Genomic DNA, 26,109 nt, shown 5'->3' on the forward strand with positions numbered 1-26,109 from the left:
TTCTACCCAAACTGAGATCTCATTTTTTGAGCGATAAAAACGGAAAAAACTTATTTAAGTGGCCATAACCCCTCATATATTGCCTCGTTTAAATCGCCCCACTAAGCATAATAGCATATTGTCACGTCTCTATTTTGAGAGTGTCGATCGTGGCGTCGCTGGTTAAAAAAACATCATGCATATGTGGGATTTGCTCCAAGATTCAATGTGTGTGAGATATATGGCTGCTCCTTCCGAGAGAGGTTCAAGCATACCGACCTGGTTAAATTCGGAGAGCTTGTCGCTAGTCGAGGACTTAACGTCAAAGAGACGAGTTGGCCGCCCTACACACAAGTAAGGGTCTGGAACCGATCCCCTGATGAGCCCAAGGCAGGGCGAAACCAGTGTATTGCCCCGTTGGATAAGGCAGAGATACCTACGACGCTAAAAGGGCAGAAAATCGTTGAACATCAATCCAGCAAATCATATATACTATATATATTGTGGCTGTTACAATAGTAAAAATGTGAAAAAGTTTTCACGACTGAAAGTGAAAGATGACCTCCGCTCCCCGGTAATTTGTTGGTACATAAAATACAAAAACACGCCTACAACCCCTCATCCGAACTAAAATCTTTAAAAGAAAGAACATGTGGCCGTCTAGACAAAATCCACATCGAAAAGAAATAGTGCATCCCCATTGCACATCTACTTAGACCAAGCAACTGTATCCATCTCCGCTTGGGCGCTCCTGTATAACTCCAGCCTCTTTGCAAGGGCAGAACGCCTCTCCATAACAGCCGGATCCTCATTCAGTAAAGATGACAACTGCTTTGCCTGCTCAAAGATAATTAGAGGACACAGTCAACAGTCAACAATCATCATAAGCGCAATGGCAAAGATGGGTAAAGAATCTGTACTCACCTCTAGTTTACCCAAATCAGTGAAGAAACGGTCCAGTAAGCTTCGTTTAGCCTCTCTGACTTGGCAATATACAACAGATTTGGGAATGGAGTTGCGTAAACTTGCACAGACCATATTGACGTAAGCCAGGACGTTTGACCCTGATTTTAAGCAAAAAGGTAAAGTGAATGAATAAGTATGCATGATCAAATGGATTCTTATAAACCGAAGTTTAGGATCCTTACCAATTCGCCTGAGGTAAGAATCATTGTATCTATCAAACAGAGAATGTGACGGATTGCCACCCTTGTCAACATCTTGAGGAAGTTTTCGGAAAAAATCAACTGTCAGGTAACTACACTCCATATCAACTAGCTGTAGCGTTGCTTTCTTGCTTTCTTCTCTCATTCTCTCAAGTGACTCGCAAGCTGCATTTGTTACCTCTGCTCTAAGACCAGGATACTGCCTTAGTTCCTGTAAGTCAGCCAGCAAAACATAAGAATGATCGGAAACTAAGGAATATTCGGCTATGGCTCTTGGGCCAGAAACATAAAACAGAGAAAAGAGCAACAATTGTCCCAGAGCTGAGAGGTAATGAAGACAGGAATATGAACAAGCATACAATGAAAAGCAATAAGACATATAAAGAATATTAATATAAATGCTGAGACTACACAAATGAAAGAAACAAAAAGATTAAACTTGGATATGAACGTACCGGAGTCTCATTAACAGCTTTGTGAACAAGATCCTTTAAAAGGCCATGAACCTGGAATCCAGCAAATTTGATAACCCATCATCTCAGTACAAGGCTACAAGCATAAATGAGTAACATTTGCGATTCGAGTTAAGAAAAAGTGAGCTAGTTTCTCACCGCATCAACTGCAGCTTCAGCAGGCCCTCTTATACTAATGATAGTGGATTCAATGAGACGACGGTATCCTTGTTCTGGAGCTATTAAATGAGGTTGATACCCATCGGCTTCAGTAATAAGCTTTCTTATATTTTCCATTGCAAGTTGCTTATCAAATTGCAGTCTTTTCAGAGCAGCAGGAAGTTGGTTATCAAAAACATTGTAGATCTTATCACCTCCAGGACGCCTGTAGCAAAAGAACATATAAATAAGTTTACAATGAATTACCAGAGGAAAAGAACAGCGAACTGAACAGAGGCACTGCCCATAATTAGGAATTGTCTGCTGTTGATACATACACGCCATCAAGATGTTCTTTATATGTTCCATCGAATAGACGACAAATTTCCATGATTGCATACAGTTTCCCCTGCAATTAATTAGAAAGCAATCAATTAGTATTGAAACTTGTATATATATAAAAAAACCAACCTGAATTTCAAGATTCCCCTCCAAACAAGGTGAGACTAAATAACTATCAATCAATAACATCATAATTGATGAATTTTACATTAAGAGGATACGAGTAACATAGTTGCGTATGGTAATGCAAAAACAGGAAAAACTTACTCCAGCATCAGTAGCAATCGGCTTGCCGAGACGACTCAATTCTGTTTCAAGTTCATGAATTGTCTTGTTAATCAGGGACTGGATGCCTGGGATTTTTGTCTTAATTACAGTTTCCAAATGCTGGGACATCAACCATCATTGATTAGTGAAACTGATAAAAAATAAAAAATAAAAATAATCCAAACCGTTAAAAGTAAAAATGATCTACTATTAAATAACTAAAAAAAAGAGTCGCAGTTGTCTACCTTAGAAAGCATTTTCGCTAGATGCTCAGAACCCATTCTGTGTGCAAGGTGCTTGTATTCTGGGGTACCTGAGAAATACTCACGTTCTCTACGCCGAGCAGCAATCATGTCAACATTCTTGTTGATATCTTGTTGAGAACGATTCACAACTCCAACCCAAGGAAATTTTAGGCGATAAGACTTCCCTTCCAATATCTACCAAAAAAGAAAAAAAATAGAATGTTTGGTGTAAGATTTATGCAGTATCATGAATCTGGATTCCTTAACCCATGCAAATTGTAAGACATGCAAGTATAACCACCAAAGTCTGACATACACTGCACAGAAATGACTGCTTAAACCATCTCCCGCTATTTTTTTAACAACATGAAGGTGAAACGAAATTGTATGCAAACAATAAGCTTAATGGAGGGTCACCAAACCATCTACTATCAAACAATAATAAAAAAATTATAGGCCAACTTACTTCAACTGCATCAGTACCCTTGTCCATGAGATCAATTTTTGTCAAGACTCCGAGTGTCCTCTCCCCTGTGCAAGAATAATGTTAGACTAAACAACATCCAGAACTGTGTTCTCATGCAACATACAGATGACAAGCTTATGTCAGTTACAATATTCACATTTCAGTATATTGACTTGATAATATTTTAGATTTTAGAAGTACCAGATATATCCTATTTGGAAAGCAACACATAAGAAATGGGATGTGAATCAGACTGACCTGTTGGATCCACCTCACGAGATATTTTGATGGCATCAGATGTAGCAAGATCTTGATTGGCAGGTGAAATTGCTAAAATTATACTATTAGGCTGCATAAAATGTTGAACAGATAAAATGATTTATCCCTGTAACATCTTCAGAAGAAAAAAGAGCTTTACTAAATGAAAGGAAAAGGCAGATCAAAATTTCAAAGGACTTTACCTTCTCAATGTAAGAGCGAACCATATTTTCAATGTCCTGCACAATACTATCTGGCTGACCCTCTACATTTACCAAGAGATCGTTAAGAGTCATATTACATATACAATTATAGAAATCAGTAAAATTTAATATGTACAAAGATCCACAGGAATGTGTCGAAACTGGATATGAATTTATATTCTACTACCATCCGCAGCCCTCGGAATTTATCACACTTTTCCACAGGCAGGTGCAACAAAGAAATGCAGGTAAACAAAAAATGAGAGTCGATGCTTACCAACAGCAACTTTTGTAAGCCCAGGAAGATCAACAAGTGTCAAGTTGACAACTGCCAGGAATCAAACAGAATTTTGTTACGTCAGTAGAAGAGAAGAGGAAAATGTGTAAACATAATAGCTACTACTCTTGCAATCTGTGACTAGATCACCCATTCAAAAATGTGCACACTTAAGTTCTAGTTATACTAGCTTCGGAAATTTAAAAACAGCTTTCCATCTAATCTTATATTGATTTTACAAAATGTGATAATAAGCAAAACTAGAGTTGATTTTTCCAAAACTGTAAATGACATTTGAAATAAGCTTGTCATATTAATATGTCAATAGATTGCAGTCTTTATGAATACCTCCACATTATTGTTCTTATTCCATTTCAAAATGCAGGATGCAAAATTAATACAAGCAAACAAATTTTTTTTTTAAAATCATCTTACCATTAGGAGAATATATGCTAAGATGAATTGGAACACTGGAGATCATTTTGCTGCGGCCAGTTTCACGATCTGTCTCATCTGAAATTTCCTTTCTCACAGCAGCTGTATATACATGATCAATATTGGCATGTTAGTCATGCGAAGAAAAATAAACAAGTAAATAGAAAAGATAAATGAAGCTACCGACATGAATACAAATAAAGAATAATATTGCAACATAACATAGAAACAAATCAAGAAATTACCAAAATCAGTGAATCTTTTCTTCGGAAGGTGGAGAAACTCTGCATATTCTCTGCTTCCTTCGTCAATCTTATGAAGCTGCAACACAAGAGGACGCCGAGTAACAATTCCTGCAGTGGTTTTCCCAAGTTAACTTCCGCCATAATGAGTGACAAGAACAGCCAAAGACCGGCATTTGACATCCAAATGACTAAACAAACACGACCACCCTATCAACAAAACCAAGCCCTCACAGACAACCAAGAGAATCTTACCAGAACCACGCGGTAAGAAGTCCTTCCCGACAATGCTCTCCAAAACTGAAGACTTCCCTGAACTCTGCACCACAAAATCGAAAACATTAGGAAACAATTTCCATTAACATCACAAAAATTTCACTCTTTAATTTTCTTGTCAAATTTATCACACTCCTTTTGAATTACCACACAAATTAACACACATGCTTCAGCTAACATGAGCAAGCTTCAACTTCAACCTAAACGCAGAATTTGATTAAGCACAATTACTAAACTCTATATCTTCGCATCGCTAAGCAAGAGTTAAATCGAGCCAAGCATTGACACAGCATCTACCAAAAGCTAGGTTATGAAGCTGAGCTAAAGCAGAGTTGAAATAGCTTGATTCAATAGTACGAATCGGAAGCAGACCTGGCCACCGACGACGGCGATGGAGGGGAGAGCGTCCCAGAGAGTCGGTAATGCGCTGGCTTCGCCGTGGTCGCCGAGAGCAGTGCAAGCTCTTTGTATTTTGTTGACGAGCGAGATCAGATTCTCCATATCTCAAGGCTCAAGGTGGAAGGAATCAGATCGCGGTGGATCTGAGGGGAGATGGGGGAACCGGAGAAGGTAGATCTGCGACGGTGCCGGCAGAGAGAAATAGAGAGAGAGAGTGAGAATTTGAAAAGCCTAAAAAGGAGAGAAGGTGAAATTGGGTTGGAGTTGTGAAAGCAACGACTAAGCCAAACAAGTCGTTGGACTCTGCGTCGCTAGATCTACGTTGCCGTGTCCACTTCCCACTATTTAAGGCCGCGTTGGGTTAAAAGAAATTTTCTTACTATTAAACAAGAAAAGGTAAAACATGGTTTTTTTTTTTCCAAAAATTTCAAGTCTTGCACCAATGAATTTCTGCATCTTCTACTTATAATTTGAGCACTTGATTTGTAAATCTGGCTTTACAATGGTCTTCTTTGTTTCTCTTGTCACTTAGAATCTAATGTAAAACATGAGCCTCATATACAGAACCCATGCATTTGCTTTTGGATTTATTGCATAACAGCTACCTCTTTCAATTTGAATTCAAACTTGATCAAGAAAAGCTCTCCATCTTTCCAAGTTCCAAGTAGCACTTCGAAACAACCCAACGGCAGAAAATGACCACATTACAACACTTTACCATATGATAAGTGATAACAAGCACAAAGTGAATGAATATTGCAGCTAAACTTAACTTTGGACTAGAACCGGGAGCTGCAGATTCTTGGTAGTTTAATAGGAAATTAGAAGAAACTGATCTCTAGAGTCATAGGTTAATTTCTCACTCGTGTTCGAATATTATACGGATATCTATACGAGGTGAGGACATAAGCGCATGTGTACCCTGAACATGTTGCTGGTGGCGCTGGCCTGCCATTGCTACAAATCGCGGTGTTTCAAAGGTAGCAGTGACCTTCAATAAAAAGTTGCAGCAGCGGCTCTGCATATTGATTTAGTTGCGCCACTTGTCGCCTTCCATAACAACTGAGTCATTGGGGCGGAAGTGGTCTTCTTCCTCGTTAACTTAGTGGTGGCAGTGGTCTTCTTCCTTATCGCTACCGATGGAACTATCGGAAGCGTTCCATTTTTGACGGTGTGATCCAGCGTCTCTTCAAACGACCCAGATGTTTCAATAGCATGCATAACATTTCTGAATCCTTGACCATAAACTTCGTCATCACTCCATTCAATCCAATGTGCCAATAAGTCTTTCAACTTTCTTGAATATTGAAGTTGCTCGTTAGTTTTGTGCAAAGAATTAGAATCCATAGAGGAATACCATTGCAACCATTTGTAAAACATTACTTGGCAAATCCCTTCATGAACGCTTAAAATCCCAATTCCATGGCTTAGCTATACAGAAATTAAACATTTTTATGAACCATCAGTAGCACATCCATATAACATCAGTGCAAACTAACTCCAGACCTTAATTCATTTTCAAATCAAGACAGAAGACATCGAACCTTGATGGAACAACCATGCATGCATCATATCATGTGCCAACACTCCTAAATAACACACTGTATGCAATAATGCAAATACAGGCGACAAGTACATTGAAATTAGTCATGCAGAAATGATAGAACACAAGTTATCTGATGCTTGATAACAGAAGCTAGTAAACCACATTAGTATATGAGATCATTCCATTTTATACATACTCTGGTGCTCCATTCAAAACTACGACTGCTTCTCCTAACAAGAGCTTGACAGCGTTGTTGAAATATCCCTCGCATTTCGGGAACCTTTCTTTCTGTTGACGAGCAAAACAAGCAGACGTGGTGATATCATTTTACGTACTCCACAGATATAACTTGGCGTAATATTTATAACTAGTTGTATCGACACCATTCATCTGTTAAATTCAGGAGATTGCAGTTGTGACTACAGTATATATTTATAGACTGAACGATGCAAAGTGCAAACTGTATCAGAATTTTAGATTCCAACCTCTATTAGATCAAATATAAGATAATTAGACACGAGAATTTAAGTAAGTAACAAAAAACTTACTGTTTGAATTAGGCAATAAGAAAGCCTGTATGGAATCCATCTGGTTAGAATATACCACAAGTTAGCTGGTAAACTGTAAGTTGATATTTCTGGATTCCAAGTTGATAGACTACATAAGTAGCAACCACCTGCCCCTTTACAATGACAAAACCAAATGATAGATTGACATGTATCCTTATTCATTCTAGAAACACAAGCTATGATTCTTTTCAAACAATTTAGATCATCAATTGACAGTAATTATTGAGTTAATGAGCTTTTTCTTTTTCTTTTTTGCAGTAATGTTGCTAGCTGTAACTGCAATTAAACTATATGTAGTGATGGATCATGCATGCACACAAGGGAAGGCAAATTCCAGATCGAGTTCAATCACCTTACCCTTTCTCAATTTGTCCATCTGATAGTTGTCGACGAAAAGAATGAGAATGTTTTCATTCACTTGAAGTTTGAGGCTTCTAAAGAATTCAAACACATTTTGGATAATAAACTTGTGTTCCTCTCGTGTCATGACCGCTATTGAAGAACAATATGAGCAAAGTTGCCGGCCATCACCGAGGTTTAAAAATCCAGCTTCTCCATCTTCCTACATATATATAGAGACAACGAAAGAGAAAGATTCAACAAATAGATCACTTTCTTCTTTCTTACGAGTAGCTAATAAATTACATGTCCTTGGCTTTGACAAACCTCGTGCCTGGAACAAACATGGCACCATCGGGGGCCAGAGCTTCGGAATCTTGAGCAGCTTCTCAAACACCTGAACTAAGTGCATCACTTTCCCACGCTCCAGCGCATTCTTCCAATGGCCTCGCCAGACAATCAAATTAGGAGGGATCAATGGTTTTGTAATCTCTCCCAATGCCTAAAAGAAAAGAGGCAGACAATAGTCACATTGGCCTCGTCAACGAGCCGGGCCAAGCTCATTCATGGCGGACTTGGAGCGGGCCGGATCGGGCTTTATTATGTTTTTTTTTAATTACGGGGGCTGGGATTTTATAAAAAGTCTATAATTCAAGCCCATCCGTATAAAAAGGGGTCTTATGGGCTTTTATAGGCTGGGCTGAATAGTCCATCGTGAATCCGAATAGGCCGGGCTTCGTTTATAAATATATTTATGATCATACTAATTTTTTTTTGGTTTGGAATCTAGTAAATTCGGGAGGCTCATCCCCACGCCTAAATGAGTTCATTGAAATAAAAACCGCAAGATACAAACTATAGGTAATGAGCCCATAAGGGCACCGTATATAAGCCAACATCAGTTCAAACTTCAGTCATTCCCAATTACTACATTGATGTTTGAACAAAATATTTTAACAACTTTCCAATTAATGTTGTGCGTGTAATTAGAGAAGTGACATGTGTATTGAAATGAAAGAGATGTCAAGCTATTCAGGAGTGGAAGATTGTAACTCATAAATATAATAATAACATCATAGTGTTACAAACAAATAAATAATTTATAACTATTATAACCCCCATATATATTATGAACATGATAAATATACATAAATATGAGTAATTTATTAGCTTGTAACACCCACTGAATGCTTGGAAAATGAAACGTACGTTCAACTTCATAATTTAAGATTAGTCAAAATAATTTTGTATTTTAAAATTCATCAAAAATTCAAATAAATAATATTGTATTTTCAAAATACATTTGTCACTACTTTGAAATTTCCATTCTTGCCTTTTTTTTTACTTTTTAAATTACGGGAAATTTATTTGATTAATAGAGATATATGTAGTCATATTTATTATAAATGTATTAGTTATATATATAAATATTTGTTATTCAGCATATTAACATAACATATAATGATATTATTTGTATATAACTATATATCATATATTTGCTAGCTTTTACGGGCCGTGCCGAGTTTCTCACCCATAAACCAAGCCCGGCCCTCTACCCATCGGGTCGGGCTTATAACAGGCTTTTATGCGGACCGGGCTGGGCTTGCGAGCCTCCATCGGTCCACTTGATCCACAAGCTTAAAGATGAGGCCTCTGTCACAATACGCCTCTGCTATTGGACTAAGGTATGATGCGATATCTAAATAAGGATTTAGAAGCAAGAACAATACCTAATAATCACGATCCCATTGTTGTAATGTGGTAATTAAATCATCGATTTATGAAAATATAGAGGCGTCTGATTCTTCTTCTTTTTTAAGTTTGAATCTATATGGATGTGGGTGTATGTACACTTTTCCTAATTGTATGTGGTGTCCGAATAGTTTTCCTAATTTTTCAAGGTTTTGGACCTTTGATTAAGTTGCCTGCCTTTATGTCCTACAACACTAACAACAGATCCTTACTTCAGATCCCAAAGTTCAAATTCGCCTTCCCTCCGACCATTATGCTTCTTACTTAACTCTTTCAGCCTGTGCATGATATTGATGTGAGGTGTTACATAATGGGTATCACAACTTTGTGGCTTCTATCTTCTTTTGGCATATGCATGGTTCATTCACAAAGGAAAATGGGAGAGAAAGCAAATAACTGAAGTTTTCTTTTATCCAATGATTCCAATCTCCAATGGAAAATACAAATCGTAGTTGCGACTCTTGTCACACCCATGGACTCACAGACATCTGAACTTCAGATACCTAATAATTTATGAGATTGTGATTATTCTTGTTCAGGAGAGCTATTACCGGGTATTTTAGCATGTGATGGAGGTCTTTGACTCTTTGTAGATTTGCTTGTACAATTGTACCAACGAATACAAGATTGCTAAGTCGATAAGATAAAAATGGGAGAAGATGTACCTCCCTTGTCAGAAAACGAGAAGATCAAGTATTGGAGAGGGTCAACATTTGAGTAAGAGCAGTGGTTCACTTAGTCTTGCCCAGCACTACAGGAAATGGGATGACGAAGGTTTTGAGCTCTGAAGAAGTAACACTATCAATCTAGTAAAGATCAAGGAGATGAACAAAGAACAGGATTTAAGAGCGGCTTTCTCTCAGAAGTTAAAAGAGCAGTAAGCACACCATAAATCACAAATTAAACTGTTGCGGACAAGTTTATTGAGAACAAGTCAAATATTTGTATAGCAAAGATAGATTAGTATGCAGCAATCTGACCTCATGATCTTTATCCATAGGTTACAATTTTCCTACTAAAGCTGTGATCAAAGTGAAGGACGGTAAGAACATAACATTACTTGGCCAAGTAATCCAGAACATAACACCACAAGACTATTGCCTTAAAAGTACTGTCGACAAACGGAAACCTAATCTCTGGAAGGCCACATCAGATTTACACAGGGTGAGAGATGACGCTAAACTAAAATATAAAGTATATGAAACTATCAGCTTTTAATTGTAGCTAGTCTGGAGATCCATAAACATGGATTTGCCTAGCCTAGTTCCACTGATGGTAACCACTAAACTAAGTAGTAAAGCATATGCATTAGCTTTTAGCTTTCAGTCACTATTGTCATGAGATGCATAGCCATAGGGGTTCTTGCTAGCCCAATTCCACTGATCCCGGCACATGTCATCAATGTTATATTTAGCCCTGCAAAGAGATTCAGCGTGTAAGATATAAAATCTAATTCATTACATCAGGTAGAAGGGTGGGTTGAGCATGGCAACCAGAATGGTGCATAATATTTGATAATTTAAATGAACAAGTTAGGTCTTAAGACGTATAGTTATCGATATTATCATTGGTGAACAAAATGCATAAAAGTAGCAAATTTACTTACTTCCAGTTCAGTTCCTTCTCTGCCTTATCTGTTGATGCATAGACAACTTCAGCATCACCAGGTCGCCGGCCAGCAACAATAAGAGGAATTTTCTGAAACAATAAAAGAATGCATAAGGTTAACAAGAAAGAGACATGGTTAAACAAAAACTGGGCATTGTGGGCCAGAACTGGTATATTGGACTAAGGGCATGAGGAAAGGACATAATCTAGACCATAAGAAAACTCATTTTCAGCATACCATTTGGGATTTGAGTCTCAACAGGCACAATCAATTTTAACTTAAATATGGGGAATATGCAGATACGACTTGTCTAAGGTCTAAGTTTGCACAACAGTTCCATAATCAGACTGGATCCAGAATGTAGAAGCGCACTTGGGCTCGGACAATATTCATATGGTCAAATGAACCGCCAAAGTCTGATTGAGGTCCCAAGTCTCACATGGATCAAAACAGGTAACACTGAAATTTTGGACAAGTAAAACTAACCTTTCCAGATGCCTTTTCGAATGCCGCCACCATCTCCAAGACTGATGTTCCTTTTCCAGTTCCTAAATTGTACACCTCGCAACCTGTAAATATATATATATATATATATATATATATATATATATATATTGAATTCTATGATGAGCCATGTCTGAACATAACATAAACTTGCAAGAATCTTGTGAACAGCTTTAGGGTGAGGCATATAGGGAAACTGTTTGAAACAGGTTTGTCTCCATACCTATACTAGCTGCTTCTAACTTGTTCAATGCAGCGATGTGCCCATGTGCTAAATCATCAACATGAACATAATCACGCACCTGAATATAACAAACATGATCAAATTGAGCCTCCAGAAATAGGTAAAAAACAAAACAAATGAAGCACGGCTAGTCACAGGATTTCTGATTAATGCATATGCTTTGTTCTACTGTCTCTCTTTCTAGTTTCAAACACAAAGGATACCAACAAACTAATATAAGAGTAAAGTAATCAACCCAGAACAATTAACAAGTTAATAATTCAAAACGACATAGAAAAGTATTATTCAAAGGTCTTTTAAAAAAACTAAAATCTGTATTAAAGAAATAGGGAAATGAGCACATACCCCAGTACCATCTTTGGTATTATAGTCGTTTCCAAACACCGTCAGTGCTGGACGCCTTCCAACAGCAACTTGCTGCACAAATGGCATGAGATTGTTTGGGATCCCATGAGGATCCTCACCAATATAACCACTGTGGTGTGCACCAACTGGATTGAAGTATCTCAGCAATATGATTTTCCACTCAGAGTCTGAGCGGTATATATCACGACATATTTCTTCAATGTAGAGCTGAAAGATAAACAACAAAGCAAATGAATAACCAAGAAGCTGCATATGCATAGTATCTCAAGAATGATCAATAAAATGAAGTGAACAACCCAAGTATGACAACTATGTACCTTAGTTCGTCCATAAGGATTTGCTGCAACAAGAGGGAACTCCTCGGTACATGGAACCACCTTCGGCCAACCATAAACAGTGGCTGACGATGAGAATACAATCTGAAATTATACAAACACAATCAGCCAAAACAATTTTGATGAAAAATTTATCCAAACTGAGAAAACAAAATGCCTTGACCAAAAATAGAACCTTTTTGCAACCATGGGCTGCCATGACTTCCAACAAAGTAATTGTGCCCACAATATTGTTGTTATAGTAGAGCAATGGTTTCTGAACACTTTCACCAACTGCTTTCAGTCCAGCAAAATGTATAACAGCATCAAATCTGCAGTTTCAAAATTAACAGTTTGGGTTATATAAACACAAACGCTCAAACAACTATAAATTTGAGTTTCGGTACCAAGCTTTATAGTTAAAGATACTGACTTTGTTGAAGTGAAGAGTTTTTCCAGTGCAGGCTTGTCCCTGAGATCAATCTGCACACCAAACATGGCATTACAAGTTAACCACAGCCATAAACAGGTCTAATTAACATCAAAGTTCAAAACTTTTAGAACAACTCCATAAAACTCTGCATTAGACTTTCTTATATAAATTCCCCAAATAGAAAAATCTCAAGAACAAGAAGTCCAAATAAGTTGCACATGGACAAGTTTCTATACACCTCAAAAAAGTTCCAAGCTTCCATTTTCTTATATAATAAGATACCTCAACTCTGCAACAAACCATGTCTTATATGCCAACTTATAGAACCCAGGAAGCAAAATACAGTTCTTTAAACAAAAATCAAGAAAATAAAACTAAATAAACAACCACTTTTGATGACAGTTATGTACAAACAAGAGGGCACAACCCATCACCAGTGTCAGTCAAGAATCGAAACCCAGAATTAATCATAAGCAAGAATAAAAACCCACAATTCCAAAAAAAAAAAAAACAGACCTTGTGAAAGCTGAGGTTCTTGCCAGAATCGCCAGCGAGTTCCCTGACACGGTTAATGGCAACCTCAGAGGAATTGTCGAGGTTGTCAACGACGACGGTGCTGAAGCCGCCGAGTAGAAGCTGGAGGACGGTGTGGCTGCCGATGTAGCCGGCACCGCCGGTGACAAGAATGGTCTTCTTGGCCATCAACGCCGATTCGGGAATGATAAAATGGTTGTGGTAATAAGAAAGTGTGAAGAGGAGGAGGCTTGGAGGTTTAGAGAGCGCATGACAGGAAGCCCAATATATAGGAATCGATGCTCTTCCAGTAGACAACGCCAGACTTTAAATTTTTTGTTGAATAAATTTAATCCCCAATAAGTAAAGTCACGTCTCAGTAAGGAAAGGCGAGACAGTTAACCGAGAATTGAAACCAGAGAACAAGAAGAAGGCAGTAACCACCCGCGTTGTGGTGGACCAAATCTGCCACGTGGTGCGATCTGGGGTGAAGACTCACATGCCCACCAGCGCAAGAAACCAAGTTTGCTGGCCTGGGATTTTAGGGCACAAACAATTGTTTTCCAAGATTCTTGATGACGACAGTGGTGGGGTAAACAACGGGAGGGGTTAATTGTTTTTGATCCGTTTTGGGGTTTTTTACCTTAGTTTGGGGGTGTTATTATTATTTACTTTTATCTCTCTCTTTTTATTGTATAGTAAGGTCCATATCTTTTGTATTAATACAGGGTGGCATTTATGGGGGAATATCTACATGGGGCGAGACTGGGCGAAGAAATTGACAAGATTTTGACCTTTCTTCAATACCCTATTAATGAATCATATTTTGTGTCGATCAGCTTCCAATTTAATTAATGTTTATTTATGTGTAGCCTCATTATGATGGATTTTGTTTACATTTCAATGTGAGATACATGCTTTGTGTTTACATGGGTGAAATGCTATGAAATGGTGAAACAATATTGCTTTATATGTTCTATCGGAAAGAAATCGAACCATATATAAATCCTTTTATGTTGTTATTCTTTGTTCCAAGTATATTATGTGAATTTGAGGTTTGAAACAAAATGTAAACATATAAAGCAATATGCGCTTTTGAAGTCATCAATATCGAAATGTGAATTCCTCATCGGAGGATACATTGTTCACCATCAATATGGAAATGAATTCTAATAAGGTTTTCAGTTCCATAATCTTGTCATATTCTTTTATGACAAACCAATATTTCCAAAACGAATATGAGGTCTTGATTTGGAAAGATCTTGACCCCAAAACGGAACAAGTTCCCATCATGATCATATTCCCCTTTTTTTTTCTTGATGTGATGACTGATGAGGATCATATTCTCCATTACAGTCTAGATTATGAAAAGCTAGAATCTCAAATCCCAATCATAAAAAGCTTGGATTCACCAATGGACTTGGAGTAGTAGCTTGTCATTCAATAAAGGAAGCCAAAAACGGTGCACGTAGAAAGCTCGTGAATTTTGGGCACGTCAAACGTGTTAGGCTGTGAAGCTGTAATGACAAGGAACTAGTTTGTCACCTTTTTTTCTTTTAAGTGTAGGTACAAATCACGTCACTTTTTACATGCACTTTTCGTGAATCTTCAGGAAGAAATAGAATTCAAAACCCTAAAAGTTCTAATATTCTGGGTCGTATGAAGAAGAAGTAAGAAAGCACCGGCCTAATTTAAAAATGGACGCGATGTGTGATTATTTAAGGTAACGTGTACTTTGCTCACGTATAGGACGAAGAAAAGTACCGACGGAATTAAGGGCGACGGTACGTGTTGAGAGGTGAAAAGGAAAGAAAATTTGATGTTTTGGTGTTGGGGCGTTATTGGAATATAATCCTTAACAAAGATGATGTTACACGTACTAGTGAGTTTGGTCACCAACTTATAGTTATACCAAAAGGATAGGATCATGGAATATACTTTCGTATTTCATTGATAGCAGATAAGGCTGAAAGCTAAGTTATCAAATGCTAAAATGATGGAATTAAAAAAGTTGGGAGGATATACAAATCGAATTCCTATATTAGTGAAGCGAAGAGCGTTTGAGAGAGTGACCAAATTAGATAGTACATCAAAGTGCGCATTGTTCTTGAATAACATCTACATGTCGATTTTTCTAAAGGATGCTTTATGTGTAATGTTTTGCGAATTGGTATCACGACATGTTTAGAGTGGATCCAATTAAAAATACAATAAGAAATAACACATACAAAAAATATATGAGGGAGTTTTGAACTTGTCATGTGAATTAACCGCTATGATAACATACAACCTTTACATAAATTCTTGATTTCGTGTATTGACCCCTTGATATCTATGTTTCAAATTGAGTAACTTGTAAGTGATTGGGTAACTTGTACGCATAAGTGCTCCATCACGGTTTTTTTTTTTTTGAGAAAGAGAAATTATATATATTACAATAAAATAAGATTACAACCAAGAGGAACATTCGGTGGTGGAACTACTAAGATTGCTACTTACAAGACTATCGCAAAAAATAATAGATATGAGCCAAGAATACCCAATCTCAAACCAAAAAACCAATTCAAGAAGTAATCGATACATACTCGCCGTCAATCTCAAAAAGAGAATTGCTTCAATAGTATCACATACCAAAACATTCGACGTCTTTACAAAGACAAACTCTCTATTACATTGATACCCAGAATGAACCGACATAAAAATAATCCTTGGAGATAACATGCACCATACTATAGAACACTCAATGACTTTACCTACAACCAAACCTTAAACCCTCACACCAGGATGAGGGACTGAAAAAAGAAAGAAAAAAACCCTTGCAAAAAGAGGGACAAACTAAAAACCAAAAAAACCTACAAAACCCAAACTCAGTCCTAATAATAGAACCCAGGCCAACCATCCATTGGACCATGATATGGAGTCACTCACAACCCGACCCGAAAAAAAAAAACATTAGCAGATCCGAGCATCGTCTCACCACCCTGCTACCATCAGCCAATCGTCCAAGGCGCAGCCCATACCATGTCGATTACGACGAAGGCACCACCATCCAAGATCTGCCTCGAGAGTCGTGGCCTGAGTAACCCAGATCTAAAACAACCTAGAAACCCACGCCACTGCACTCTCCTCATCACCTCGCTCCGCCGATCCAAGAAACTCCTACCACATTGACAAGGTAGAGCTATCAAACTTGGCAAGACCAGACCATGGTCGGAACAACGAAACTACGAACACGAACCCGCCACGGCTTCTAAGTTGTTTGTAAATAATACTCCCCCTCGCAATCCACCACCACAATCCAATTAGGGCATGACCACCAACTGACCACCCTCCAATCTCTCGTCCGACGACGCAGTCCTAAGAGACGCCACCAAACGAGCACAAAACTTCGAGACTGAAAACCCTAGAGACCTCCGGTTTTTGTGGAGAGAATAAGGACGAGTAAAAAAATTTCAATTTAGGTGCCTTATGATGTGTGTTCCATCATCGTTTATGTATTACATTATCGTTTAATCAACATGCGACTTTTACATAGAATCCAAATTCTATTTAAGTTGGCGAAAACCCTCAAAAGTGACTAGATCGATATCATCCAAGAATCTCCAACATCGTTCCCTCACCTGGTCAAAAATAAGTTATTGTTTTGTAATCTAACCTAGGTAAATCCACGAGATTTGGTTATACATTCTTTCCGATTCTCAATAACTAGAACTACCCGAACTATGAAGTTTCTTAAGACGCATCAAACAGAGATGGATTTTCGAATTGTTCAACAAAAAAATGATCCATTTTCTTAAATCCCTAGCCGCCCATCTTTTCAGGTACTCCGACCCGAAACTATATTACTTTCATTAGTTATCCAATAAGCAAATGACAAAGCAATGCCATTTAGTTAGTGGCATTTACATGCAACAAGATTCAAAGGTATGTGACCTACCCTAAATATTCTAAGATCATTCCAATATGCCCCTCCTCGAAAATCACCTACCCCTAAACTTTGTGACCTTGATCATAACCAAACCACATGACGAAAATATAATAATGCTTGGAAAGCGAGTTTGCAATGCTGGATTGGTGGCTATAAAAAATGACATGTTACAGCTCCTCATTGCCATCATTCATTCATTCATCTAAACTATAATCCAACACAAATTTTAGCTAGCAATTAGCACACCTGTTCACACCCATAATACGATACGTACCGACAAATTTATTCCCTGTCCTAGGTTGGGCAAATAATTTGATTTACGAAACTAGGTCGGGCCTTTACTTTGGTCCCAACTGTAGTCTATAACCGACCGGTGATCACATTTAGGCCCATCAAACATAAATGCACTGCTTGACCCCCAAATCTTATTTGGGACTAAACTGTCGGTGGAATTCTAGTTCTAGCAAAGGTTTCATTTGGCTTTCCACTTCACACGATCGATGCTCCAACTTGTTTTTAGAAGGGTTATTGAACCATTCATGTAATCATATCAATAGATATCCACAGCCAACATGGTCGAGTATGATGAGGATTGAACTAACTCCCTAACGTTATGGAGCAGTAGAGCTCTTCGATCTATATGTATGTTTCAAACACTTGATGTTCCAAATTACTGAAGAAGTGAAGAGTAGTCTTGAGTCGATGGACTAAAGTATATATAAACGAATAACTACAGATAAAACAACACTTAAACATATAACGTACAAAATAATGGATTGAAGAATGTATAATTGTATACATGCTCACGTACCCGAATTATTTTCCTCATTGAGACGTAGTCATGCAGATCATTTCCGGCAGTTCTTCACCTTTGTCTCACCATTATCAGTATCTTCTAGCGTACCCTATCAAACAATGTCTGACTCCAGCACCAATCACTTTGTTTAGTTTCACTTCCATGACCTTAACTCTAAAAATTTGAAAGACACTTATAAATTGGGTGAGATTGAAACAATTCACGGCTTCAGGGACCGCAGAGAAAATGAGACCAAACTAAGGGACTTATCAGCTTTCTTTCTCTCATTCTCGCGCCACCTCCACCTCCACCTCCACCTCCACCGTCGCCGCCAAACCGCCACAGCATTTTCCCCGTAATCCTAATATGCAAAACGATGCGGAGAAGAACCCTCCGCTTCTGCCACGTGTCACTCCCTACTCGCCAATACTCCAGCATATCTCCTCCTCCTCCTCCGTCGCCGCCGCTCATCCGAGTTTCGAACCACGTGGCCAAACTGGGCCCGCCGAAAGAGGGCCCGAAGCCCAAACAGCTTCTCTCCCTGCCGCCTTTCCCCACCGGTCGATTTTTGCCGGGGAAGAAGTCTCACCAGGACGGCGTCGTTTCACGCGTCTCAGCTGTCAGTTGGCTCAGATATTACTTCCATGAGATTGACGACACCGCCATTCGGTCCCATTTCAACAAAGGCCTTGTGAGTCTCAAACTCTCATCCTTAAAGTTTTGATTTTTCTATTTTGTTAATTTAAAGTTTTGATTTTTAATTTTTTTTGGGTTACAATGTTTACATTATAGGTTGAGATGGAGTGCGAAAGTTCAATTGGGAAGGAAGGGCAAGTCAAACGTATGAGAAAGGTAGTCATTTGAGGTTGATTGTGTTGGAAGAAAGCATTTTTAAATTTGTGTGTGTTGTGATGTTTGTGTTTGAAATAGATTAGGCCTAGTGAGGTAATGGAGGAAGGCGCGAGAGTATATGTACCCGTATCGATTGCGGAGAGTAAAGTTTCGAGGAGATTCGACTGCATACCGAGTGAGACATTGTACCCGAATGCAGATGAGATTGACTACTTGCAAAGGCTTGTCAAGTACAAGGTCTTAATTCCTGCGCTCTTTACATTTTCGTTTGTTCAAATTTTTCCAATTTTGAGTTCAGATATTCGTTGGTGATTACTGGTGTGTTGAGTTACTTGTATGTAGCTGGACTCACTGAGTTTAATCAGTGTGTTTGTGTTTCTGATTATTGGGTATATGTCAGGACTCTGCTATAATAGTGCTGAACAAGCCCCCAAAATTGCCGGTCAAGGTTAGAATCTATGCTGTGTCGGTCTTTGTAGTGTCTCCTACTGTTTCATTGTATCAGCATCTTGTGTTACTGTTTGATTTGATGAGTATATATAATGGTTTGGTTAGGGTAATGTGCCAGTCCATAACAGCATGGATGCATTGGCAGCAGCGGCGTTATCGTATGATTATGATGAAGGTCCTAAATTGGTAAGGTTTTAGTTCTATATGACTCCTATCAAATATAATTCTTGGGGGATATTAAGAAGAGCATGCAGCTTTGTATCCTAGCTATTAGCTTTTCTTTGTCGTAGACTGTTCATATCAGCAGTCATCGACCCTATGCAGTTTCTAATTGCATACTTTAAAAAGGTGTATTTATATGTGAATATATTATCAGGTTCATCGGCTTGACCGAGAGAGCAGTGGCCTCCTCTTGATGGGAAGAACAAAAGAAAGTGTGTCTCTTCTGCAATCGTTATACACTGACACCAATATTGGGAAATCATCCTGCAGGGTATCAAGCCTCATGTTTCTAATCACTCGTTTAGCACCGGGCACTCATTTGCAATATGAAATATGTTAAACTGTTTAAGAATTAACTCTCAAGACTAACATGATGCAATATTCTAGGCTTGGAATTATGCATGTAGAGCAAAAAGTCAGAGATACTGGGCATTGGTTATAGGGTCGCCCAAGGAAAAGGAAGGTGTAATATGTGCTCCTCTTACAAAGGTCCTATATAACTCAAATTTCAGATTTCTGTTGTGAAGAATAGTGTCAGTGTCTCAGTGATCAATTAAAAAAAGAGAGAAGAAGAAATAGTGTTTTTGTACTTATTTCTTCAGTGATTGCAGGTGCTTCTTGATGATGGGAAAACAGAGAGGGTCATCTTGGCTCATCAATCGGGATTAGAAGCTTCCCAACCGGCTCTAACTCAGTATCGAGTGCTTGGTCCTTCGATAAATGGATGCTCATGGATTGAATTACAACCACTCACGAGCCGAAAGCATCAGGTACAAATTCCTTCATGCTACATCCAAAAGATGAGGTTTGGTGGATACTGGATTTAAGTACGTATATGATTCTTTTGTATTTGTACAGCTCCGTGTTCATTGTGCTGAAGCTCTAGGCACGCCAATTGTGGGTGACTATAAGTATGGGTGGTTTGTTCACCGAAGATGGAAACAAATTTCTCAAGTCGATATTGAGCCAGCAACTGGGCTACAATACAAGTTGCGGAGGCCAGCAGGTCTGGATGTACAGAAGGGAAGTGTTATATCAAAAGTCCCTCTATTACATCTACACTGTAGAGAGCTTGTACTCCCCAATATTGCTAAGTTCATTGGTCTATTGGATCACAAGTTAGACAAGCAGCACACTTTAGATAGTTCGAAGCCAGATGTCCTTCGGTTTGTGGCATCAATGCCCACCCACATGAAACTTAGTTGGAATCTCATGTCATCTTATTTGGTGTAGAGAACAGGTCAATAAGTCGTCAAGCAGCTCAATTCTTCCCCCTGCCTTCCTTTGACTCTACTTCTTTGAGCGCTGTATATAACCAGAATATAGTTTCAGAGTAGATGAGAAATTCAAACCACCTAGACCTTCAATGCTTATTCCATTAGTTGCTAGTTGTATCACTTCCGTAATTTTACCTAGCATAAATTGATGTCTAACAGAGAAATTTTCAATCTGGTCAGTTTTAAAGGAGCTACGACGCTCGCTTGATTTGGTATTGTTGTTTACTTCGCTTGCTTGTCAAGTCCAATGAACATGTTCTATCTGGCTAGTCAGGTCTTGATGTTCACGTTGAGCGCAACAGTGGTTCGATTTACATAACAAGTAACATGTTTCTAACTTCTCTATGGAAGCAGGATAGACCTTTAGTTCAGATTACTAGATTATAATTACAATTATAACTTCATTGGAGTTCGGTTTTGCGCATGCTCATCTCTTGTCAGCTTTCGTTAGATCGAATTTTAAGACTATACAACGGAGGTGAAAATTTCATGTTGTTACGGTGTTACCGAGTTGATGACTAAGTTCTACACCGTACAAGTAACAGATTATGGCATATCAGTCTCTCAGACCGGAAAAAGAAGGAATACAATATCTCACGTTTGAGATTGTTTGGGTAAAAATAAGGAGGGCTATTTAGCTTCGTATGTATTCTAAAAAGTAAGTTAGTGTGCGCTAGTTCATTCTTCATTTACTATACAAGTCGACCACTGAAATGACTTGTTGAACCAAGTCTTCCATCTTCGGTCATGCCACTTAATGATTTCGTTCGCCATAAAAAAGGCCGGACCTCATTGAACAAACTATAATCGATCGGCAGTGTTCTGTAGAATGTAAGAGTATGTGCATGCCCTTGGATTGATCCAACATCCAACCAATACAACATTTTGGACGAAATGCATGATACACCACAGATAAAATCCTACATCTGTTCTGTGGGTAGTGGTTGGGAACTAAGAAGTCTTTCTGCTTCATCATTTGCTTCTACTTGTATTCTCCATCTCTGCAGAGTAAAATATATAATTAACAAACAAATACATGCATTAGAAGCACATTAGTTTATCTCAAAAAAGCAGATTAGCTTAGAGAATTAAAAAAAAATGATTCTACTTTCCGGTGTTGTAAAATTGTAAACAGACTCGCGACCTCTCTCAGAACTCTTTCCTATAAATAAAGGGAAAAACTACTTGAAATCAGAGGCTTTCCTAAAATACTCAGTTTCAGGACCATGATGGAGGCCAAAGTAGAGGGTATCTGACAGAAGCTATATTCTTCCTCTTACTTTTCCAAATGAATTTTGAAGCTGCATTCGTGTTCAAGTTAAAAACAATAGAGGGTAACTATTCGAGGGAGATACCTCTTCAAGATTTTCTAGTTCCATGGTTTGTTGTATTTGTTCCGCAATACTCTCCTGCAATATATATCATCTGCTTAGCTTCTGTGAAGTCATATCAAGGGGGAAGAACACAATATAACTAACATGAGCTTACCACATTGCTTGCTTGTTCAGCAGCAAGAACATCAGAGTCCAATTCTACCTCAATTTCGATCATGGAAGAAATCTGATACATTAGACAGCGTAACTGCATTAATTGATGGGATTTCTAGAGAGGGAAGATGTTCATTAATAAGGATATACCCTCGCATAGCTGTCAATCAGCTCAATTCTTCCCCTGAGAGAATTTTCCAAGTCTTCTCGAACCCTTTTGACTTTACTTCTCCGAGCACTACGTATAACAAACAATCGGTGAAAATCCAAAATAGAGACCTACCATGCTCACAGGCCAGTTGCTACTTGCTATATTGATGTTAGGTTAAAATACTATAAACTAAGAAAGAAAGATGTTATAGCAGCATTCACCGATAAGAAGGCTCTCCTACAGCATAAATCTTGTTCTCAAGCTGGCACATTCGAGCCAACATCCAGACCTACAAAGGAAATATTTACTGCTTATAAGGTTCAACCCATTCTGTTAAAAGATACATGGAAGGAAAAATGCAAAATGGGACTGGGGCCACAAATTTTATTTTTGAATGACATTGCTTCACTGACCAGAGAAAAATGACATTGATTCTGTCGCTGCACAACTGATAATATCTCTTAGAGTACTCAATTAAAATATATCTTAAGAAATCGTTCTTGATGATCAGATTTCTAGAAATTACGTGGATTTTTATAATATAAAGTCTACCCTTGAAGTCTTGAACTCACTGAAGAGTAAAGACATTGCAGAACAATACTTGATATAAATGCTTCACCTGAAATGATAACTGAATAACACTTCCGACTAGCATGGGAGCTTACCTCTTTTTGAGCAGCTTCTTTAAGGCCCTTTAGACGAGATTGGAGTGTATCATATTGAGATAATAGCTGCTGTTTGATAGCAACCGTGTCCACTACTCTCTGAGGAAGCTGAGGAAACAATCCAGTGTAGAGACAGCATATCAAGATATTTGAATTGAACATGCATAAATATTAATAGTTGTCTAACAGATCGACACAACAATTTTCTGTTTATAGTGGACAGACCTACAAGTAACTACTTTTAAAGAGATTGAACAATCCAAAATAAAGTCACGAAGGACCTAAAATCTCAATTACCATGATGATACTTTACTTTTGTTTGTTTTTAGATTTATTTTTTCTGTACAGGGTCTGTCACTGAATCAGTTGTTACATAGAAAAAGAAATTCTGGATTATTACTTACACGATTCAATTGGGGCAAAACCAATGTTTTGAGGGTAACTCCAACAGCAAGAGATGTTACTGCAGCGACAGAAATGAATTGAGGGAGGCTGGGGTCTATTACTCCAGAGGCAGCATTGCCACTGGCCAGAACAGCAACAATTGGAAAAAGTATGGAAGGGTTTGTAAGCAACGTGCCACCATCTTTTGTAGGGGCTCTTAATAGTTGGGACTCCCGGCCATCTTCATGGTTTGTCAAGCAGATAGGTTCACTGGGGTAAAAATTAGGGGCCTTTGGACTAAGTTTGAAGGGACCCAACTCTCTATATACACTTAGTGGCGCTGCAAGAGCAATGGTTACCCTTTCTCCTTCCTGTGCTGGGAGATCAACTGTTTCAGTGGCAAACCTATGTGTACGAGCCATACCTGAAGGGGTTTGGACCTAAAATGAATGCAAAAGAAACAAGAATCGCCAAAGGTTGGAGTAAGGACGAATCAATGGGTTTAACTATTATACACTGAGAAACTGAAAACTTTACAGGCAGTTGAACAAAGGTATCATAAATATACCACAATGGAGTGAACAGCAGCAGGAATCTTTTCCTTCAATATCTGCAGGAATCTCAGTGCCCTTTTCCAAGCTGGAGTATCCATGCTGCGTTCGGCAGGAGTAGATCCTTAGAGAAAGTCAATATCCAAGGATCAACACCACACATAATTAGATTGTGTGATTGATATAAAATTGACATAACTAAACATATCATTGTAATTAGAAGTCTGGTTACTGCAAATGCCCTTGTCTGTGTCTACAAGTACAGTAGCCACTACAGATTCAACCAGAGATACATAAAACAAAAGCAGATAAGTAAACCAACCCGATTTCTTCTGACACAATGCTGTCTATGTTCCCAGAAACAAGTTCATATTGGTAGGAGCACTTTGCACACGATGCTATCTGAATGACATTTGTGGCACGAGTAACATGTTCGATCAAAGATGCTGATCTTAGCCAATCCTAAAAAAAATGAGTTCAAAGGTTATCAACATGCCTACCTGAATACCATGTTGCGGTTGTGCAACAGCAACAGCTATCATACAGCTTGGACACCTCACAACTTTTCCAAAAGGGACCTAAAAAGCATCCATGAAAGCCCCATCAACAGATATAGTCAGTCAGATGGTTGTCCAATGCAACCAAGAAACTTTACATTATTTAATCAGAAGTGGCTAAGACAAGATGTACAAGGGAAAAGAAAACTGTACAATTTCTTGTAGATTACAACTATAATTACCAGTGGTCCAAATACCAAATAACAATAATAGCTGGTTTTACCTCCTCAGCTGGAGACACTCCCACTCGGCATATATTGTTGATCACCTTAATGGCATCGGAAACTCTTAGTGATGAAGCCAGACCCAGAATTAATGTTGTGTAAACACTCACGTCTGGTCTGGACCACTTCCAGCCGGGCCCATTTTCATCAACACCTGCCCCAAAACAAGAGATCAACAATTTCAACACCTCAAGACAGTAATGTACTAATCACAAAAGTTGATATTAGAACATGAAACTCAGCACTAACAGAACACTTCATATAATGCCCCAAATTAGTTCAATCTTCAAATGCTAATGCAGGTTTCCTAGATTACTCAGGAATCTTCCAATAATGAACCATTGAACCTTATTTGGAAAGATCTAAAACTTTATAAAACAACTACCTTGATCAAAACTGGCTCGCATTTCATAGAAAACAGAGAGGGCCAGTTCCGGGTTGTTCCTTTTCAGGGCAGCCGAGATAATATTACAACAATCAGAAACACTCACGACACCCCCATTTTTGCTCTCAGCCATTTCATCAAACGTCTTTAGTGCTTCTTGGGCATCTTTAGCACCTGAAACTCTACTTAACAAGGTATCGTCCAAAAGCTCAGAAACAGAGTCCTCCGCAGTCCCATTAGCGCTCTCACTCTCGCCCAAAGACGACGCCTTTGTTGTAATGAACTTCGGGAAGCAGACTGAAGTGAGGCTGAGTCTGAAGAACAAGGAGTTGGTGTTGGTATGAGGGGGGAGGAGTGGAGATGGGCTAGAGAGCCATGGTGGGGAGCTCAGGTATAAAGTCATGTGCTTTGAAATGGGATTGGACCAAGAATGGAGAAGAAAGCTTTTGAAGGTTGTAGGGGGTTTGACGTAGATACGTGAATGGTGGTGGTCTCTGTGTTTGTGTACTGCGGTGAAGAAAGATGAGGAATGAGAGGTGGTTAGTTGAAGTTGGGACATGGGACAACACCAGTGACAGGTATGGAAGTTAGTGGCTCTAGAGTTCATTATACATTTTAACTTGAAAAGAAATAAATAGATAATTATTCAAAAAATATAAAAATAGGTAAATGTTTCCTCGTTACTTGATCTAAATAGGTAAATGTATGTAGACACAATTTCGTAAACGTCTTCACATCTTGACCGTAACGGGGATGATTATCATCAAGTCAGCCACAAATTCTGTTATCCCCAAACTAGAGAAGGAGAGGAGAAAGTAGGAACAA

At 38.5% G+C, this 26,109-nt stretch overlaps 4 protein-coding genes and 1 long non-coding RNA gene across 8 annotated transcripts; 1 reads left to right on the forward strand and 4 right to left on the reverse strand.

Moving 5' to 3' along the window:
* Positions 1 to 442: 442 nt before the first annotated feature.
* LOC126796080 (dynamin-related protein 5A) lies at positions 443 to 5,458 on the reverse strand. Its single transcript, XM_050522843.1, has 16 exons — positions 5,140 to 5,458; positions 4,747 to 4,810; positions 4,495 to 4,602; positions 4,250 to 4,351; positions 3,815 to 3,865; positions 3,538 to 3,599; positions 3,335 to 3,425; positions 3,077 to 3,141; positions 2,611 to 2,805; positions 2,366 to 2,485; positions 2,095 to 2,165; positions 1,757 to 1,982; positions 1,601 to 1,651; positions 1,128 to 1,356; positions 904 to 1,043; positions 443 to 816 (listed from the first exon to the last, which is right to left on the reverse strand). The coding sequence occupies exons 1-16, from the start codon at positions 5,266 to 5,268 to the stop codon at positions 688 to 690; spliced, it is 1,833 nt and encodes a 610-aa protein (XP_050378800.1). The 5' UTR covers positions 5,269 to 5,458; the 3' UTR covers positions 443 to 687.
* A 1,796-nt stretch (positions 5,459 to 7,254) lies between these two features.
* LOC126796088 (uncharacterized) lies at positions 7,255 to 8,058 on the reverse strand. The gene is made up of 3 exons (XR_007672290.1): positions 7,948 to 8,058; positions 7,639 to 7,843; positions 7,255 to 7,388 (listed from the first exon to the last, which is right to left on the reverse strand). It is a non-coding gene; the product is annotated as an uncharacterized LOC126796088 (long non-coding RNA).
* Positions 8,059 to 10,272: 2,214 nt separating this feature from the next.
* On the reverse strand, positions 10,273 to 13,776 carry LOC126793308 (UDP-glucose 4-epimerase GEPI48-like). Its single transcript, XM_050519779.1, has 9 exons — positions 13,359 to 13,776; positions 12,843 to 12,892; positions 12,606 to 12,741; positions 12,413 to 12,514; positions 12,075 to 12,302; positions 11,709 to 11,787; positions 11,468 to 11,550; positions 10,979 to 11,070; positions 10,273 to 10,788 (listed from the first exon to the last, which is right to left on the reverse strand). The coding sequence occupies exons 1-9, from the start codon at positions 13,542 to 13,544 to the stop codon at positions 10,695 to 10,697; spliced, it is 1,050 nt and encodes a 349-aa protein (XP_050375736.1). The 5' UTR covers positions 13,545 to 13,776; the 3' UTR covers positions 10,273 to 10,694.
* A 4,572-nt stretch (positions 13,777 to 18,348) lies between these two features.
* Positions 18,349 to 21,000, forward strand: LOC126794450 (RNA pseudouridine synthase 3, mitochondrial). 3 transcript variants are annotated; one of them, XM_050521169.1, is made up of 9 exons: positions 18,352 to 18,770; positions 18,872 to 18,931; positions 19,010 to 19,168; positions 19,332 to 19,379; positions 19,487 to 19,567; positions 19,758 to 19,874; positions 19,991 to 20,092; positions 20,215 to 20,373; positions 20,462 to 21,000. In XM_050521169.1, exons 1-9 carry the CDS (start codon positions 18,456 to 18,458, stop codon positions 20,834 to 20,836), a joined length of 1,416 nt encoding a protein of 471 aa, XP_050377126.1. In that variant the 5' UTR covers positions 18,352 to 18,455; the 3' UTR covers positions 20,837 to 21,000. The 3 variants fall into 3 exon arrangements, with proteins under 3 accessions (XP_050377128.1, XP_050377127.1, XP_050377126.1); XM_050521171.1 differs by lacking the exon at positions 19,758 to 19,874 and having other exon boundaries at positions 18,349 to 18,770; XM_050521170.1 differs by lacking the exon at positions 19,487 to 19,567 and having other exon boundaries at positions 18,349 to 18,770.
* A 324-nt stretch (positions 21,001 to 21,324) lies between these two features.
* Positions 21,325 to 26,086, reverse strand: LOC126796349 (uncharacterized). 2 transcript variants are annotated; one of them, XM_050523160.1, is made up of 12 exons: positions 25,285 to 26,086; positions 24,899 to 25,053; positions 24,619 to 24,696; positions 24,441 to 24,520; positions 24,136 to 24,220; positions 23,588 to 24,007; positions 23,184 to 23,291; positions 22,740 to 22,807; positions 22,518 to 22,605; positions 22,369 to 22,440; positions 22,236 to 22,289; positions 21,325 to 21,881 (listed from the first exon to the last, which is right to left on the reverse strand). In XM_050523160.1, exons 1-12 carry the CDS (start codon positions 25,889 to 25,891, stop codon positions 21,801 to 21,803), a joined length of 1,896 nt encoding a protein of 631 aa, XP_050379117.1. In that variant the 5' UTR covers positions 25,892 to 26,086; the 3' UTR covers positions 21,325 to 21,800. The 2 variants fall into 2 exon arrangements, 1 of the variants encoding a protein (XP_050379117.1); XR_007672340.1 differs by lacking the exons at positions 21,325 to 21,881; positions 22,236 to 22,289 and having other exon boundaries at positions 22,414 to 22,440; positions 22,760 to 22,807.
* Between the last annotated feature and the right edge of the window lie 23 nt (positions 26,087 to 26,109).

This window comes from Argentina anserina, chromosome 5 (assembly GCF_933775445.1).
Source record: "Argentina anserina chromosome 5, drPotAnse1.1, whole genome shotgun sequence".
NCBI classification, from domain to species: Eukaryota; Viridiplantae; Streptophyta; class Magnoliopsida; order Rosales; family Rosaceae; genus Argentina; species Argentina anserina.